Source organism: Carcharhinus amblyrhynchos, chromosome 7, assembly GCF_965287045.1.
Source record: "Carcharhinus amblyrhynchos chromosome 7, sCarAmb.v2.hapA, whole genome shotgun sequence".
NCBI lineage: Eukaryota > Metazoa > Chordata > Chondrichthyes > Carcharhiniformes > Carcharhinidae > Carcharhinus > Carcharhinus amblyrhynchos.
Window position 1 is genome coordinate 49,787,625 of NC_137330.1, and position 18,224 is coordinate 49,805,848.

At 39.8% G+C, this 18,224-nt stretch overlaps 1 protein-coding gene, 1 non-coding gene and 1 pseudogene across 3 annotated transcripts in view; 1 reads left to right on the forward strand and 2 right to left on the reverse strand.

The window, feature by feature from the left end:
• LOC145344929 (dihydropyrimidinase-related protein 5-like) overlaps positions 1-18,224 on the reverse strand; it is a 61,147-nt gene that overhangs the window by 22,960 nt on the left and 19,963 nt on the right. For both annotated transcript variants that reach the window (XM_080192260.1, XM_080192261.1), the window contains exons 7-10: positions 15,319-15,475; positions 11,893-12,034; positions 7,084-7,226; positions 1,709-1,916 (exon numbers count right to left, since the gene is read on the reverse strand). In XM_080192260.1, the coding sequence (XP_080048386.1) occupies positions 1,709-1,916; positions 7,084-7,226; positions 11,893-12,034; positions 15,319-15,475 (650 nt within the window). The remainder of the gene's footprint in view (positions 1-1,708; positions 1,917-7,083; positions 7,227-11,892; positions 12,035-15,318; positions 15,476-18,224) is intronic.
• LOC145345779 (U2 spliceosomal RNA) lies at positions 1,064-1,204 on the reverse strand (annotated as a pseudogene).
• Positions 10,529-10,720, forward strand: LOC145345773 (U2 spliceosomal RNA). The gene has a single exon (XR_013887160.1). It is a non-coding gene; the product is annotated as a U2 spliceosomal RNA (small nuclear RNA).

Genomic DNA, 18,224 nt, shown 5'->3' on the forward strand with positions numbered 1-18,224 from the left:
TTGCCTTCATCAGCCAGGATACTGAGTTTAAAAATTGGCAAGTCATGTTGCAGCTTTATAGAACCTTAGGCCATACTTGGAATATAGTGTTCAATTCTGGTCGCCACACTACCAGCAGGATGTGGAGCCTTTGGAGAGGGTACAGAGAAGATTTACCAGGATGTTGCCTGGTATGGAGGGCATTAGCTATGAGGAGAGGTTGGAGAAACTTGGTTTGTTCTCACTGGAGCAATGGAGGTTGAAGGGAGACCAGACAGAAGTCCACAAGATTATGAGAGGCATGGACAGAGTGGATAGTCAGAAGCCTTTTCCCAGGATGGAAGAGTCAATTACTGGGGAATGTAGGTTTGTGGTGTGAAGGACAAGGTTTAGAGGAGATGTACAAGGCAGATTTTGTACACAGAGTAGTGGATGCCTGGAACTCGTTGCTGGGGGAGGTAGTGGAAGTGGATTCGGTAGTGACTTTTAAGGGGCATCTTGGCAAGTACATGAATAGGATGGGAGTTGAGGGATACGGTCTCCAGAAAGGTAGGGGGTTTTAGTTAAGTCAGGCAGCATGGTTGGTGCAGGCTTGGAAGGCTGAAAGGCCTTTTCCTTTGCTGTAATTTTCTTTGTTCTTTGACAAGAACAAAGAATGTTTGAAATGCCGGCATTGGACTAAGGTGGGCAAAGTAAGAAGTCTCACAGCACCAGGTTAAAGTCCAACAGGTTTATTTGGAATCATGAGCTTTCAGAGTGCTGCTCACTCATCTGATGAAGGAGCAGCACTCCGAAAGTTCAGGATTCCAAATAAATCTGTTAGGAAGAACTAAGAACAATATTTTCAATATTAGTCAAGGCTTTTCTCAAAAGAATTGTCCACCACTTCCAGGAATTTTTTTTATATATATACTTTATTCCAATTCAATCCAATCAAATCAAATCAAATCCAATTCAGAGTCCCAACAAGTTGAGACATTCCCAATTCAAGCTGACAAAACAGGGCTCTCACCTCCTGTCTTGGGCTTGATCTACACAATCCAAGCTGATTGGAGTAAGTATAGCTCCTCCTCCAAGGCTTGATCTCATTTGCATCTTAGCCAAAAGGCCGAGATGCCGCTTGAAAAAATTGCTTCAAATGAAGCTAAAATGTAACTTAATGACTTCAACCAAGTGCAGCATGTCGATACTATACTTGATCTTAGCCAAAAGGCCGAGAAGTAATCCACTTCCGGGAAGTTACTGTTTTTTAAATTATAATACGTTTAATCAAACCAGACTGCCTAAACTTGCAAAACTAAAGCTTTTTGCACCTTCCTCTTGCTCCACATATTCATGACTTCTAAGCAAGCTATCAAACTCAACAAAGTAGATAATGTCTAATTTCGTAAAAAAGTTAAACATTCAGTTAGATAACGAAGGCAACATTAGATGGAATGTAACTGGTAAGATCACTTAGTCGAAGGAGAAAACTATAGGACATGATAGAAATGATGGCTTTAATGTATCCAAGTAGGATTAATTCTTTAATCATTTATGATTGATTGTAGCACTATATTGTTCAAAGCATACAACAAGGGTATCAAAGTCAACATTCGGTTACCTTGCATGCCAAATCAAAATCGTAAAATAGCAGCAGATACTGCTCATTAAACCAAGCATAGGAAAACATGTTGCACATTTCTACATGCCAGCGGAGAAGAACATAAATAACTATAACCAACTCTACCTTTTCTCTCTGGATCAGCTTCTTGTACACAAACTCCGAAAAGGGTCGAAGTGGACAGAACTTTCCTGTCCCCTCAGCACAAGTAAAGATGCCATCTTCATAGACAACTCGCCCACGGCTGATTGTCACCAGTGGAACACCATGGCATCGTATGTTCTCATGAAGGTTTACATCACCACCCTGTACTTGCGTGCTCACAGATATTGTTCTGAAACAATCAATTAATTCTTAACTACACACAAAGAGATAAACTGTTGAAATATATCACAGATTAAAACACAAGTACTAAATTTCAAACTGATAATCTTGGAATAAAATATGGACTGACATATTTTAGTGTTTGGAGGCAATCTTGGTTGTTAGTTTAAATGACTCTGTTTTGTTGCAAGACTACCTAGAACTTTGAGTAGGCTAATTATATCTTTGTTAGATAATAGTTCAAGAAATCTAAATGAGAAATAATATTAGCTTGGTTCAATTAGTAGAAGAGCTGATATGCTTGCAATATTTTCTAAAGGTCACTGAATCAGAAGGTTGTGGATTCAAGTGCTTGAGGATTTCAAACTTAATGTAGGTAGCACCGAAATATAGAACTAAGGGAGTACCACTGTCTTCAGATGACAAATTAAACCAAGATCCTATTTCACTATACATTCGAAGGTAGAAGATCCTGTCCTATATATCTGAAGAGCCCAGTACCCTGGCCAATATTCATCTCTTATCCAACACCAACAAGACAAAATTAGTTACGTAGTTCACTACTCTTTGTGAGAACTTTCTGCATGCAATTGGCTGTAACGTTTGCTTACAACATAGCGACTGTTTTTCCAAAATAATTGATAATCTATGAAGTAGTTAGGAATGCTCTGAGGACATGATGTGTTTTTTAAATATGGCGGTGGGGAGAGAAGAGGGAGGGAGGGATTCTTAAATCCTGCTGTACTCATTTTTTAAGCATGGTGAGCTGGCAGAATCCGGGTCAACCGATTTACGGGATCCCTGCGAGCATTCACGCCACAATTGCACCTCCCAGGCTCGGATTTCCGGTGGCCATCTGCACAGCTCCAGAAACCAGCTGGGAGGCGGGCTAATATTTAAATTGTGTTTAAAATACAATTGAAATGTAATAGGGGCCTGAGACTGAATTTTCTAGGCCCATTAGCAACTCCCACCCCAAAGGGAGTATTTCACTCCAGCAGGGTTCCGACTAGTTCCTCACTTTCAGGGAATACGGCCTGACCTTATCTGAGTGAAGGGTGGGGGGCACATGGGGTTGACAGCAGAGGGTGGTGCTCCCTAGGCATGGGCACCTTAGTAGTGCCAGCTTGTGCCTTCTGGCACTGCCCAGGAACAAAGTGCCCATGCCCAGGGTCACCCTGGCATTGCCCACCAAATATGGGGCAGTGCCAAGGGGGTGATCCATGAGGATGGGGGTTCCCACTGCCACTTTACGTGGGGATCGGTCGAGGTTGGAGAGAGGCCAATGATCAGGGCAGCTTGTGGGTTGGGGGGAGGGAATGGTCAGCGTGGGGTTTGGGGCTGGAGATCAGGGCACTCTGAAACCAGAGGCGAGACTGGTCTGGCATGGATAGTGGCCGCCATTGGACCATGGAAGTGGGGGCACTACAAGGGTCCTGGGCAGCATCTAAATGTTGACAGTTCGGAACTGTCAGCCACCGGCGTGAATAGGCCCTGCCCCCCGAACGTTTAATGATATTCCCAATTGTGATCTCTGCATTGCACAGTGTGGAAGATTCTTGTCTGAAGTTGCACTGAAAAAAAAAACAGACCCCAGTGGGGTCAGGCCGCTAGCTCCCTGAAAGTGAGGAGCTAGTCCGAACCCCGCTGGAGTGAAACGCTCCTGGATTTACACGCACAGTGAAAGAACAACGTAGGACTGGAAGATGCTGTTTAAAAAGCCATGGTGAATTCTTGCCCAATATCCATTTTGGGATGATATGGTAGCACAGTGGTTAGCACTGCTGCCTCACAGCATCCAGAACCCAAGTTCAATTCTCGACCTGGGTCACTCTCTGTGCACAGTCTGTACGTTCTCCCCACGTCTGTGCAAGTTTCCTCCAGGTGCTCCGGTTTCCTTCCACAGTCCAGAAGATGTGTTTGTTAGATGCATTGTCCATGCTAAATTCCCTCTCAGCGTACCTGAACAAGCGCTAGAGTGCAGCAATTAGGGAATTTTCACCAACTTCCCTACAGTGTTAATGTAAGCCTATTTGTGTCTAATAATAAACAAGAAACTGCAGTGCATCTTGCAGATGTACACACTACTGTCATTGTGCGTCGGAGGTAGAGGGAGTGAATGTTTGTGGATGGTGTGTTAGTGGGCTGCTTTGTTCTGGATGGTTCCAAGCTTCATGAGTGTTGTTGGAACCTCACTCATTCAGGCAAGTGGAGATTATTCCATCACACTCCTGCCTTCTGCCTTGTAGATATAGACAGACTATGGGGAGTCAGGAGGTGAGATAGTCACTGCAGGATTCCTAGCCTCTGATCTACTTTTATAGCCACAGTTTTATGTGGCCAGTCCCATTCAGCCTCTGGTCAACAGTAACCTCCAGGACATTGGTACTGTTGTGGTTGTGGTGCAGGTCTTGCTCGAACTAGTTTTTGGTGTGTGGGAAGAAAATGGCATGATGCAAAAACTTATTTGAAGTACATATTTATATTTTGTAAGGGATATAAAACTCACTGTCAAAGGATGTTACCGTCTCTATGAACAGAGGTAAAGAGGAATAGGAAGATGATGAAGAGAAGTATTTACTTTAGATGCAATTTCTCCTATGATAATTCTATTCTATCCTAATCCTATTTATTATCCTTCAATCCTAATCCTATTCATTATGAAAAAAAATGCTGTTTTTCCAAATATTGACCTGAATTACGTCTTTGAGGCAGGGAGCAGGAGCTGTGACTTTCCCACTTCAGGAGAAATTGCCTGCAAAAGTGGGAGTCTTAATTGCCACAGTAGGTGAGGGGGCACAGTGGTGGCTACAGGAGTCAAGGCAGCTGACCCGAGAAAGAGGTTGGAGGTAGCTACAGGGGCTGCTAGGTGCCGAGACAGCCTGTTTAAAGGAATCACCTTGAAGCAGTGCCACTTTGTCCTGGTTAAATAAAAACACAAAAGTCCCTCCAACCCTCACTTTGCTTCACTCCACCTCACAAACTACCCATGCATCATCCATGCCATCTCATGTCTCCACATCAAGCTGTGCCCCTTCCGCTAACCCCATGCCTCCTCATGTCCACTATGCTAGTCTATGGCATTTCTATATGCTCATTTACCCAGTATACATTAGGAGTCTAAAACTGTAGGCATAGGTTTAAGCTGAGAGAGGAGAGATACAAAATGTCCAGAGGGACAATTGTTTTCACACAGAGGGTGGTGACTGTCTGGAACAAGTTGCTAGAGGTAGTAGTAGAGGCGGGTACAATTTTGTCTTTTAAAAAGCATTTAGACGGTTACATGGGTAAGATGGGTATATAGGGATATGGGCCAAATGTGGACAATTGGGACTAGTTTAGGGGTTTTAAAAAAAGGGCGGCATGGACAAGTTGGGCTGAAGGGCCTGTTTCCTTGCTGTAAACCTCTATGACTATGACTCGACACATAAGTATTGAAACCTATAGTGACAGTAGGGTGTGTAAAAAATGCTTTAAAGCCCAAACCATAATTCTTGTTCAAGTGGTTGCAGCTTAGAGAATGGATTGCTTGTTTGATAGCTCAGACTCTCTGATCTCTGCTGTCAATTTCATAATATGATGTGGAATTGCTGGTGTTGGACTGGGATAGGCACAATAAGTAGTCTCATAACACCAGGTTAAAGTCCAACAGGTTTATTTGGTAGCACAAGCTTTCTGAGCACTGCCCCTTCATCAGGAAGGGGCAATGCTCCAAGAGCTTGTACTACAAAATAAACCTGTTGGTCTTTAACCTGGTGTTGTGAGACTGCTGACTGCCAATTTCATAATAGTTATTAACACAGGGTTAAGTGGTTTCAAGGGCTTGTCATTTTTACTATAGATATTTTAAAAGTGTCAGTTACAGGGACCCATTATTGCCTGGCAGTGAAATGAGTTTTTTTTAAAAAGTGGGAAGTTATGAATGAATTACTTTTGTTAAATGTTTTTATACATTCTATTCTTACTATAGGATGCATTCGTTCTACACAATTTATAGTGGGTCAACAGATGCCGAAGAACCATAGCTTGGCATAGGGATTAGAAAGGCTGCAAGGAGGTGATGGGGGGCACAGCTTGGCATAAGTGTATGAGAAGCCTAGTCGGTGGGTGGGGAAACTTACTTAGCATAGGGGATAAGTGGAGGAGTAAAGCTTGTCACAGAGGTTTGAAGAGCCATGATATGGGTGGAGGGGCATAGTTTGGCATAAGAAAGTTTTTCAGGATTCACCTTTTAAAAGGTCCCATCATGAAAACCAGGGATTACATTTCTTTGAAGGGCTATGAACCAAGACTCCTTCAAAAACCTGGTTTGATTCCATGTAAGTTGTGGAGAAGTAAAACATGCTGATCTCTGCAATGGAGTCAGCTAGTTTGGAAGCACCAGGTCCCAACTTTTGTCAGGAACCCGCATGCACCCTTTAAAGGAACTCCTGAAAATCACTGTTCAGGAAGGGGGTCAAACTTCTGTAATTAGGGCCTGGCGGATATTTTTAAAGGGCTTCCAAGTCATTCTGTCTTGGTGAAAGTTTAGCTCATAATGAAGCCAAAAATCCACACAAGGGGATGGGGGAAATGGGTCAACCTTGTTGGAACACACCCACCCATGTCTTTACTCCTAACTCTGCCCCAAATTCATAGGATTGATGTTGATCCTCCTTTTGCACATGACTGCCGTAGCAATCCATCTGCCACCAGCAGGCAAAAACATCTGGAGCACATTACCAATTCCAAGGGGCAGCTCCCTTTCTTTCAAACAGAACTTAAAAGTACCCCAGCTACTCTACTATATCTACATTCAAGTAACTTGCAACTATTTTCTTTCACACTGCAGGCCATAATGCTGATTTGGCACCTCAGATGTGGCCTACTCTAAGTTTGGCAATCCAAACATCCCACCGAGACAGAGATGAGTAAAGTTCTGGTCTTGAGAATCCCTGTATATCTTCAGCTAGTGGTCTTCTATGGAAATGATAATCCCAATTTCTATATCCACAAATATTTACTCCCTGAATCAGCCAAAATTATCAAAATCACTTAAGATTAGGAGTAATAGTGTTATGGTGCACATTTGTCTTCCAATCAAGGGTACAAACATAGGAGCTGACCTCCTTTATTGTAGTCTCTACAAAAGTCTTAATTACATTTTGATCAAAACTCACATGGTTCAAAATACATACCTTGTAGCTTCTGGATCCCACACAACAATATCAGCATCAGCTCCCGGAACAATTCTTCCTTTCTTGGGATACAGATTGAAAATTTTTGCAGCATTTGAGCTAGTCACAGCAACAAAACAGTTTTCATCCATTTTTCCACCAACCTGTAAAGATCCAAAAGTAATAAAAATTGCTTGGAGAGTTAAGACTTTATTGCATTAAATTTATATCACCCTGTTTGATCTACTGACATGTAATATAACTTTCCAGCAACTAGGTTAACAAGGAACTTGCATGCAAGTACTTGTCAACCTTCAATGGAATAACTAGATACAGGGAAAAGGAGCATGTTTCAACGTGACTAATCTTTCCAACATTTTCTTTTCTCCCAGTTACTGTTGAAGCCTGGAAACATAGCACGAATCATCACCTTGTAGCAATGCAAGCCAGGTATAAAGTCAAATTACAAAAAAGAACAGAAAGGAACTGTCAAAAATCCAAATTAACTAGAAAGACAACTTGCACAGGGAGACAATTTGGGAATGAACAAATATTGTAAATAATATGACAAATCTTAGAATAAAAAAAATTTAAAATGAATGAAGCTACACAAAAAAGATTGGTGAAAAATATTTAATGGCTTCCATGCTTTTTTGTAGATTTAAACTTGAAAACTAGACAAATGAAACAAAGAATAGTGGGGGGGGGAGGCAGGGAAGAAAGAGCAGCAGAGGGGAAACTTTTATATAAAACAAACGATGATATGGAAGCATTGATTTTTGGGACAATTTATTCAACAATAGACAGCCCAGAAGACAGGGTTGATTTTTTTTTTTAAAATGGAGGCCAACAACTGTTCTTTCGGGCAAGACAAACTATTAATTGGCTCTTTACATATAACAAAATGCTTGATCCAGCCAAAGTGTTAAGTTTATAATTGGTGGCAGGGGGATAGGGGTGCGGTGGTGGTGGTGGTTGGGGGAGTGGTCCCAAAAGTGCTGGGAACATAGTGTGCTTAAGATATAACAATTTCATTGATGACTTCCATCCTTGGCTGTTACTTAGTACATATCCTCAGTTCTCGGCCTTTTGGTTAAGATCAAATGTATTTGGTTAAGATCGACATGCTGTACTTGGTTGCCATAAGGTTACATTGTGGCTTCATTTGAAGCAATTTTTAAAAGCGACATCTCAGCCTTTTGGCTAAGATGCAAATGAGATCAAGCCTTGGAGAAGGAGCTTTGCCTACTCCAATCAGCTTGGATTAAGTAGATCAAGTCCAAGATAGAAGGTGAGAGCCCTGTCTTTGTCAGCTTGGATCAGGAATGTCTCACTTGATGAGACTCTGAATTGGACTTTGATTGGGTTGAACTGGATATATAAACAAAAAGAAATATCCTCAGTTCTTAGGTTTGATCTTGCTTCAACTCACTGAGAACAAGAGTGCAAGCAAAAATAGATGAATTTTCCCTCTTTTATTCCCACCATCTTCTGCAGGTTCCAACATGCTTAGGTATGGTTTCACAGGGACTGACAGCCCTCTGTCCCTTAAGCCATCCTTAAGGCTTTGTTGGCTTCACCTGGTATCTACATAAATAAGCTTTTCAGCGGAATTAGCTTAAAATAATTAAATTATAACAGCATGTTGAATAAACTGACTTTGCATTTCATTAAATTTAGACAGTTGAGAACTGATCTAATTGAGGTCTTCAAAATGATTATAAGTCATTGAACTAGATAAGAGAAAGTATTCCCTGTTGGGATAAAACTGGGCCATCTTGGAGTGCGATCAGAAAGTACTTCTTCCATACAAAGTAGTGGAAATTTGGAACTCTCTTCCCTCCACCAAATGAAAGTATGGATGTTGGGTCAATTGAAATACATGTAACATGCTTAGAGATTGTTTTATAAATATGAAGACAAAATTAACATTGGGAAGGTTTTGGTTGGCATATTAATTACATTTATTTTTCGATCCCAAATTCAATGGCTGGGATTTTTGGCTCCTGTTTGCATCAAGTGACAGGAGAAGAAAATATTGCAAGAACTGCAAAATCGGGTAATATGTCAGCGTAAACGCATAATGCGATTATCCCCTTCCCCGTCAGTGACAGATCACCTTTTCTGATGGTCAACATCAGGAACATCATAATAAATTAATATATGCTTCTCAGGCCTTTATGTTGGAACCATTGCCCTCCCGTTAGAAAATCCACCCATGGCAGTGTGACAGCAGAATGCATTGAATCACAACTGGTCTCCAATGCATCTTATCTACATAAACTTGGAGGGAATTTGCTAAAGTTCCATTTAAAAGATTGTTGGCAAAAGTGAAAAGTTATAAGCCTTTTCATTTCTGCTGGAAATTGGTTGGGATTTAGGAGGGAGGGTATTTTGGTGAAAACAGGCACTAACTGGGTGTTACACTAATAAGACATGCCTGTTTAAAATTTATCATGTACATTTGGGATGAATTGATTATTTCAATTATTTTACCTTTCTGCATGTGCTAAAATGGATACTCCTACGTTTAGCACACAAGTGCTGTGTGGAAACTATTTTGTGGAGTGGTATAATTAGCCTCCACAAATTTACAATTACTCGTATAGAATATGCTTGCTGGAAGAGAAGTTAGTGCTATAGAATTGTTCAGGGACCTAGAGAGATAGTGTGTGTGTGCGTGTGATTAGAAAGAAGCCTTAAGAATCAAACAATCCCACAACACATTGCTCAACTGCACCAATACCAACCCCAATGCAATTCTTCCATCATCTAATTATACAATAATGTTTTCACACTAGGCACCATACCTCATATATACTGATCCTTGGGAGGGGTTGCATCTCAGATTGACCAGAAAGGTGTCACAGAGCAGCAAACTAAATTACCATGACAAATTGCATAAAATTGGCTTTCATTCCTTTCAGTTGGAAGGGAAGAGGCCATAGTCAGTGGATTAATTTATGCTCCAGATAGAGAATTATGTTCAGTAAAGCTATCAAGGTAAGAGGAGGTAAAGTGTATAATTGGAATTGAGATATAAATCAATCAATATTTAACAGAATGGCAAAACAAACATGTGGGCTGGAAAGCCTTATTACGGGTCTTCTTTCTTTAATTTTTCTCTATAGGTAATTCAATATGTCTTGCTGCAAGACAGGGAAACCTGTTCCAAAAAGAGTCAATAGAAATGATGTAGAAAATGATTAGGTTAGTTGACCTAGAATATAGTTTGAGCGCAGGCAGCCTGGTGCAAATTTTTCAATGGGGTAACACGCGTTATGAGGATCATAACGTGAAGGCTGACAAAGTGTAACCTGTCCAATATTCATACTCGCAACATCAGAAAATAATTCATATTTTGCTGTAACAAAATAATGTTTTCAATTGCTTTCCTCTAATGGTAAGAGTTATTGATTAAATTGCTAAAAGTGAACTAAAGTAGCTTTGGCATTGTATCAGAATGTTAGCTTCTCGGCCTTTTGGCTAAGATCAAGTGTAGTATCGACATACTGAACTTGGTTGAAGTCATTAGGTTACATTTCAGCTTCATTTGAAGCAATTTTTAAAAGCGGCATCTCGGTCTTTTGGCTAAGATGCAAATGAGATCAAGCCTTGGAGGAGGAGCTACACCTACTCCAATCAGCTTGGATCATGTAGATCAAGCCCAAGACAGAAGGTGAGAGCCCTGTCCTGTCAGCTTAGATCAGGAATGTCTCAACTTGTTGAGACTCTGAATTGGACTTGATTGAATTGAATTGGAATAAAAACAAAAAAAAACTAAAGAAATTATTCATTTTCCCTCAATTGAATAAACCCAAAATAGTAGGAAAAAAAATTAGTAATAAGTAAAGCTATCCTTTTCAGAAGGCAAAGTACATAGTAAAGTTAAGGTTTATTTACTTGTCACAAGTAAGTCTTACATTAACACTGCAATGAAGTTACTGTGAAATTCCTCTAGTCGCCACAGTCCGGCACCGTTTAGGTCAATGCACCTAACCAGCACGTCTTTCAGAATGTGGGAGGAAACCCACACGGACATGAGGAGACTGTGCAAACTCCACACAGTGAACCAAGCTGGAAGTCAAACCTGGGTCCCTGGCACTGTGAAGCAGCAGTGCTAATAACCACTGTGCTACCCTGCAATAAAATGTTAAAGAAATGGTAGAACTCATAGAAATCATTTTTTTGTTTAAACTAAAACTTCACTGTGAAGTGTTTTCAACAGCATGGAAAGGAAATCAGATAACAGAACAGTTTTTATATGCATAGATACATGTTTGAATTAAACACAAACTGATTTGAGGTGGGCTGAAGTCTTTTTCTCTAATGTACTAAATTAATTGTCTTTGCATAGTTTCATTCAGGTTTCTAGTGAAAAGTCAACTTGTAACACAAAGGTGTCTATAAACTTTGCAAAACTCACGACCATCTTCAGGAATTCTAAAAGAATGTGAAAAGTATAAAATACACAAATGTAGCAGGGCTGCTTTTCTAATATTTTATAAAAGGACCTTACTTGACAATTTAGGTGAGTGCAATCACATCTAATTTCTGGTATTGTTAGACTGGTATAAGAAAATGTAGAATGGAAAAAATAAAACATCATTCTATTCCACTGTTCGCAACCTCACATTCTGAGGGAAACAAATTTATAAAAATTAGGGAAAAAAAATTAACTATAATAGTTGAAATAGGGTTGAAAGATTTGATAATATTCCATAATTTGTAGTTTATAAATCAAAGTGCTATTGTTAAAATTTGTTTGAATCCCTAATGCAGGCATAATAGTAATCAACATTAAAAATATCCTAGTAATGTCAAACATACCACTCCTTTCTCCCAGATAACAGTCATTCTGTCTTGCACTCCAGTAACACCGTGAGGAATTTTGGTAAAATCCTCCTTTCCTATAGCTTTTTGCTTGGTACTAAATGGGCGATGATCCGAAGAAACAACATTAATGGTATCACTAGGAAAAATATAAGAACAGAAATAAATTTTAATGACTGTCCAGCTGGAATCATGATATTTGGTACCATGCCATGACAGATTTAATATTGGATTCACGTTTTGGTCATTTCAATTTAAGGTTAATTATAACAGAAAAATTTTTCACAGCTGTGTTGACTTTCCACCATAGATTTATGGTTTTCGTTGAAGCTGTTCACATAAAACTGTGCCCTAAACAAATGATCACTTGGTGCAGGCTAGGTCCGGCTGGCGGTTGACTCCCTCACGTTTGTGCTGATGTTAGACATTGCAAAAATTCTTAACCATATAACCTGATTAAAACACCTATGTTATCATTCCCAACTACAGCATTAACTAAAATTAATCATAATGACTTACTCCAAACAATACTAAGAAGATTAGTTACTTACTACTGCTTGGACTCCAGTTACTTGCAGATTTTCTGTTTGGTGTGCTTGAGCTAATTTGCCAAAAGGAATCCACTGAGTGCTTCTACGTTCATAGGAGCAGGGCAAAATTTTACAGCTTCCTTGGTATATCTCTCAGAATTTGACAAAGCACCTGAAAATCCCCAGCTCAAACCAATTACCTCCTAAAGCCCTCGTGTCCAGACAAAAAGACAGGTCTGAAGCACTTAACAGGCATTTTCACATATTCCTTGAATCAAGCTCAGTAATTTCCAAATTGCACAATTTTATATTAAAGTTTTTTGATATTTCTTGTTTATTTTTTAATTCAATTGCATGACAGGCAAGCCTCATATTTATTGTCCATCCATAACTTCCTGTGAGAAGGTGCTGTGCACCACTCTTCTTGAATTGCTGCAGTCTGCGAGGTATAGGTGCTCGAATGATATTTTTAGGCATGGTCTTCTAGAATTTTGATCCACTGATAATGAAGAGCAGCAATGTCTTGGAGAGGAAATTTGGAGTTGGTGCTTTTCCTGTGCACCAACTGCCCTTGCCCCTTTAGGTGATTAAGATCATCAGATTAGCAAGTGATGCTGAGGAAGCTTTAGCAAGCTGCAGTGCATATTGTTTAAGAAAGGAAACAGGGATAATCCAGGAAATTATAGACTAGTGAGCTACGCATCAGCAGTGGGGAAGTTTTTGGAGAAGATACTGAGGGACAGGATACGTGCACATTTAGAAGTTAGTTTCACCAACTTGACAATTTTTTGAAGATGTAACAAAGATAATTGATGAGGGAAGGGTTGTGGATATAGTTTTTATGGACTAAGGTGTTTGACAAGATCCCACATGGCAGGCTAGTACAAAAACTAAAATCACATGGGATTCGGGGTAGGCTGGCTAGATGTATAAAGAACTGGCTTGGTCATAGAAGATACAGGATAACAGCAGAAGGATGTTTTCAGAACAGAGATCTGTAGCTAGTGGTGTTCTCCAGGGATCAGTGCTAGGACCTCTGTTATTTGTAGTATACATAAATGACCTGGAGAAAAACGTGGGTGGTCTGATTACTAAGTTTGCCGATGACATGATGATTGGCAGAGTTGCTGATAGTGCCGGGGATTGTCAGAGGATGCAGCAGCATATATAAATAGATTGGAGACTTGGGCACAGAAATGGCAGGTGGAATTTAATCCGGACAAATACGAGGTGATGTATTTTGGAAGATTGAATTTAGGTGTGAATTATACTGTAAATAGCAGAACCCTTAGGAACATTAACATACAGAAGGATCTGGGCATGCAGGTCCACAGTTCTCTAGAAGTGGCAACACAGGTGGCCAAGGTGAATTAGAAGGCATTTGGCATGCTTGCCTCATCGATCGGGGCATTGAGTACAAGAGTTGGGAAATCATGTTGCAGCTATATAAAATCTTGGTTAGACCACATCTGGAGTATTGCCTGCAGTTCTGGTCACCACACTACAAAATGACGTGGAAGCTTTGGATAGAGTGCAAAGAAAGTTCACTAGGGTGTTGACCATGAGAAGAGATTGAATAAATTAGGATTGTTTTCACTGGAAAGGCAGAGGCTGAAGAGAAACCCGATAAGTAGTCTACAAAATTATGAGAGGCATAGAAAGGGTGGATAGTCAGAGGTTTTTTTCTCAGGATGGAAGTGTCAATTACAAGGGGACACAGGTCCAAGACAAGAGGGGGAAGTTTAAGGGAGATATGAAGGGGAAGTTTTTCACACAGAGTGGAATGAGCTATCAGAGCAGGTGGTGGAAGCAAGCACATTAGCTACATTTAAGAGGCAACTGGATGAGTACGTGGATGGGGAGGGAATAGAGGGATACAGACCAAGTAAGGACAGAAGGTTTTTTTTAAGTTTAGTTAGGGCATCATGATCAGCACAGGCTTGGAGGGCTGAAGGGCCTGTTTTGGTGCTGTATTTTACTTTGTTCTACATCCTTCAAGATACATGTGCTTATGGCAATGAATATCTCAGGTGATGGATGTCTAAGGAGTGCTAATCAAGCAGACTGCCTTGCCCTTAATAGCATCGATTATTTTTGAGTATTGATGGCATTGCACTCAAGATTTGTGCTCTGTGGATATTGGAAAGGCTTTGGGGAGCCAAAAGGTATGTCACTAATCACAGAATTTCCAGCTTCTGACCTGCTCTTGTAGCCAGAGCATTAATGTAGCTGGTCCAGTAAGGCTTCTGGTTCATGGTGGCCCCAAGAGGTTGACGGTAGAAGATTTGACAATGATAGCACCATTGAGTGTTAACTGGCTGTGGTTAGACTCTCATTAGTGGGCACATGTATGGCATGAAACTGACTTGACACTTACCAGCTTTAGTGTGAATGTTACCCTAATGTTTGCTTCATGCGGGCACAGACTGCTTCATTTTCCAAGCAGCTTGAATGTCATGTTATCAAAATTATTCCTTGCTACATACATGTTTGGAGGTAGTGATTTAGAAAACCATAGCCAAAAACATGATGAAAATATACTAATTTATGACTTTTTCTGATTTTCTAACTCAGAGCTTTGAGAATAAAAACACAGGGATCTGACTGCTTGGTTTTTGGCCATTGACACTGTTTTTGCTCCGATCCACATTTATACCTGTAAATGTAATCTCAATTCTAATCCATTTTATAATTATGGAATAATCATAGCTTTAAAAATGCATTTGCCAATTTGTGAATTAATAATAGTGAAATCACTCAGGTAGCATAAATTATGATATGCACCTGCAATCTTCTGATATATCTGACCAGAGCTTAAGTCAAAAATAGTTTTCAAAGTTTGGGCAGCCAGCTTAAAGAAAAAGAATGGTTTCAGCTTGTTACAGAAACTCACTTGGCTAGCAAGCTCAGGAGGTAGTTGGGAGTGCTAGCATCCAGTCGGAGAGGAGGCGCAGTAACATGAGCAGCAGCATGAGACCAGTCTGGATGGTAATAGCTTGATCCATTCAGAGTTGAGTGCGCTAGGGTTGTTTCCCCATATATGATTTTACCTTGAAAGAATTGAATTGACAATTTAAAAACTGTATATTGCATACTTTATTCATATAATTATAACTTACCCATTAAATATACATGTATGCACAGATACTTGAAGCAATTTTCATTCTCTACACGTCAGCGGTTTGTATTTTTACTTCTCTGAAGCATTTTTTAAAGTTTGGGTTAATCTGAACTGTTGCACACAAGTTTTAGTTTTTAAATCCACATACATTTTGGTATATTAGAGAGAATCAGTTTGAGGAAATGATTGTTATAAAAGCAATTTTTTGCAAAGTAAACACTCATGGAATTTTGATTAATAGCTTTATCAAACGCAAATTATTTAGTCAGTTACTCACGACATTATTGATGAGGAGTATTGCAGTGAGTACATAAATATCAATTTAAATACTCAAGTGATTCAAAACTGAGAAATCACATTATAGGCTGGCATGTAGTTGAACCTAAACATTGCTAACATCACATAATTATTTAGGTAGAATACCTAGAAGTTCCCATCTTGGCAAGAAATTCTCTTGAAGATTTTTTTTCACCCACAGAACTGAAGACAGGTGTGGGAGATTCTTTGATTTGCTTTCCAATTGTAAACTTTTAGCTGAAATCAATCAGCAATTGCCTCCAGGACCTTGACAATTTGACTGTTCACCACTTTAAATGAGTCAACCAAATGGTGACACCTGTACTCGTTTTAAAGAAAGTGCAGGACAATCCTTACCTGTCAAAGTAACTGTTAAATAATATCATATATGCATAAGTTGATCAGTTGTCATGCTGCACATGGGAAAGGAGACCAAATAGAGTCTACAAAACCAAGAGGAGTCTACAGATTAAACAAAACTAGGCATATCTGATAACTGGACCAGGGTGCATTGAGGCAATTCAGTTCCCCTTTTAAAATAACAAATAATACATAACATTCAAATTTTTACGCTACCTTTGGTTAAATAACACAATTTATTTGTAATATAGTTTAAGGAATTCAGAGTTGCAAAACTGAAATACCACACATCAATCGCTGGCAGAAAGGTATAATTATAATGTGACAAGTCTAAATTAGCATTTTCTTTATAAATACACAAACAGGGATTTGTATTGGCAAAAGTCGATACAGTAGTGTGACAATACATGAAAATAGCAAGTGAGGTTTGTGGCCAATAAGTTCACACGGATACAATATTTTTAATATATTACAGGGCAGTGGATTTTTCATGGTGATGTTTATAGTAAGTCAAGGATATTTTTTCTCCTTTATGCATCTGTTTTATGGGTTTTTCATTTGTCTCCACCACCTAGCAGGAAATGCACTGCAACACCTGCCTGCCACCACACTTCATCTCAAAAATTGAAACTTCCACCTAGAGTGTGCATTTATTAAGGCAAGGAACAATCGAGTCGAGAGATCCAAATAAAACTACCCTACAAATTCTGAATTTGATATGAGGGCTGAAGTAGCGAGAAGAAAGTGGATAAACTAGTCATTTGACAGTGACAGAACACAAAAAATAACATCTAAAAATCAGTGAAAAGATTTGAGATGGGCCTGATCATAATGATGACTTGACCTACTGAACCAAAGCAAAGAAAGTAATTGTCACAACCATGACATTAAAGCCACCAAATGATGGGTTCAAAGCACAGAGAAAGAGGACACAAATCAGGTACCAGAAATGTTGGAGAAGCAAGATTTGGTGAGAGCGAAGAACTGAGGGAGATCAATATTAGTAGAGAAATGGGAAATTAATGGGATTGAAGGTAGATGAATCCCCAGGGCCTGATAATTTACATCCCAGATTACTTAAGAAAGTGGCTCTAGAAATAATGGATGCATTGGTGGTCATCTTCCGGGCTTCTATAGACTCGAGAACAGTCCCTGCAGATTGGAGGGTCATTAATGTCACTCCACTGTTCAAAAAGGAAGATAGAGAGAAAACAGGGAATTATAGACCAGTAAGCCTAACATCAGTAGTGGAGAAAATTCTTGAATCCATTATCAAGGATCTTATAGCAGAGCATCTAGAAAGCAGTGGCAGGATCAGACAGAGCCAGCATGGGTTTAAAGGGAAATCATACTTGACAAATCTGTTGGAATTCTTTGAAGATGTAACTAGTAAAGTTGACAAGGGGGAGCCAGTTGATGTGGTATATTTGGACTTTTAGAAAGCGTTTGATGAAGTCCTGGATAAGACATTATCACGCAAGATCAAAACACATGGGTTTGGGGGAAGTGTATTGAGATGGATAGAAAACTAATTGGCAGAAAGGAAACAAAGGGTAGGAATTAATGGGTGCTTTTCAAATTGGCAGGCAGTAACTAACTAGTGAGGTGCCACATGGATTAGTGCTGGGACTCAGCTATTTACAATATATATTAATGATCTGGATGAGGGAACAAAATGTAACATCTCAAAGTTTGTTGATGATACCAAGTTGGATAGGAGGGTGAACTCTGACAAGGATGCAGAGATCCTTCAACATGAGCGGGACAGGTTGGATGAGTTGGCAAATCAATGGCAGATGCAGTATAACTTGGATAAATGTGAGGTTATTCATTTTGGAAGCAAAAACGAGAAGGCAGATTACTACCTGAATGGCTGTAAATTGGGAGAGGGAAGTGTGCAGTGGGACCTGTGTGTCCTTGTCCACCAGTTGCTAAAGGTAAACATGCAGGTGAATCAGGCAGTAAAGAAAGCAATTAGTATAGTGGCCTTCATTGCGAGAAGTTTTGCGTACAGGAGCAGG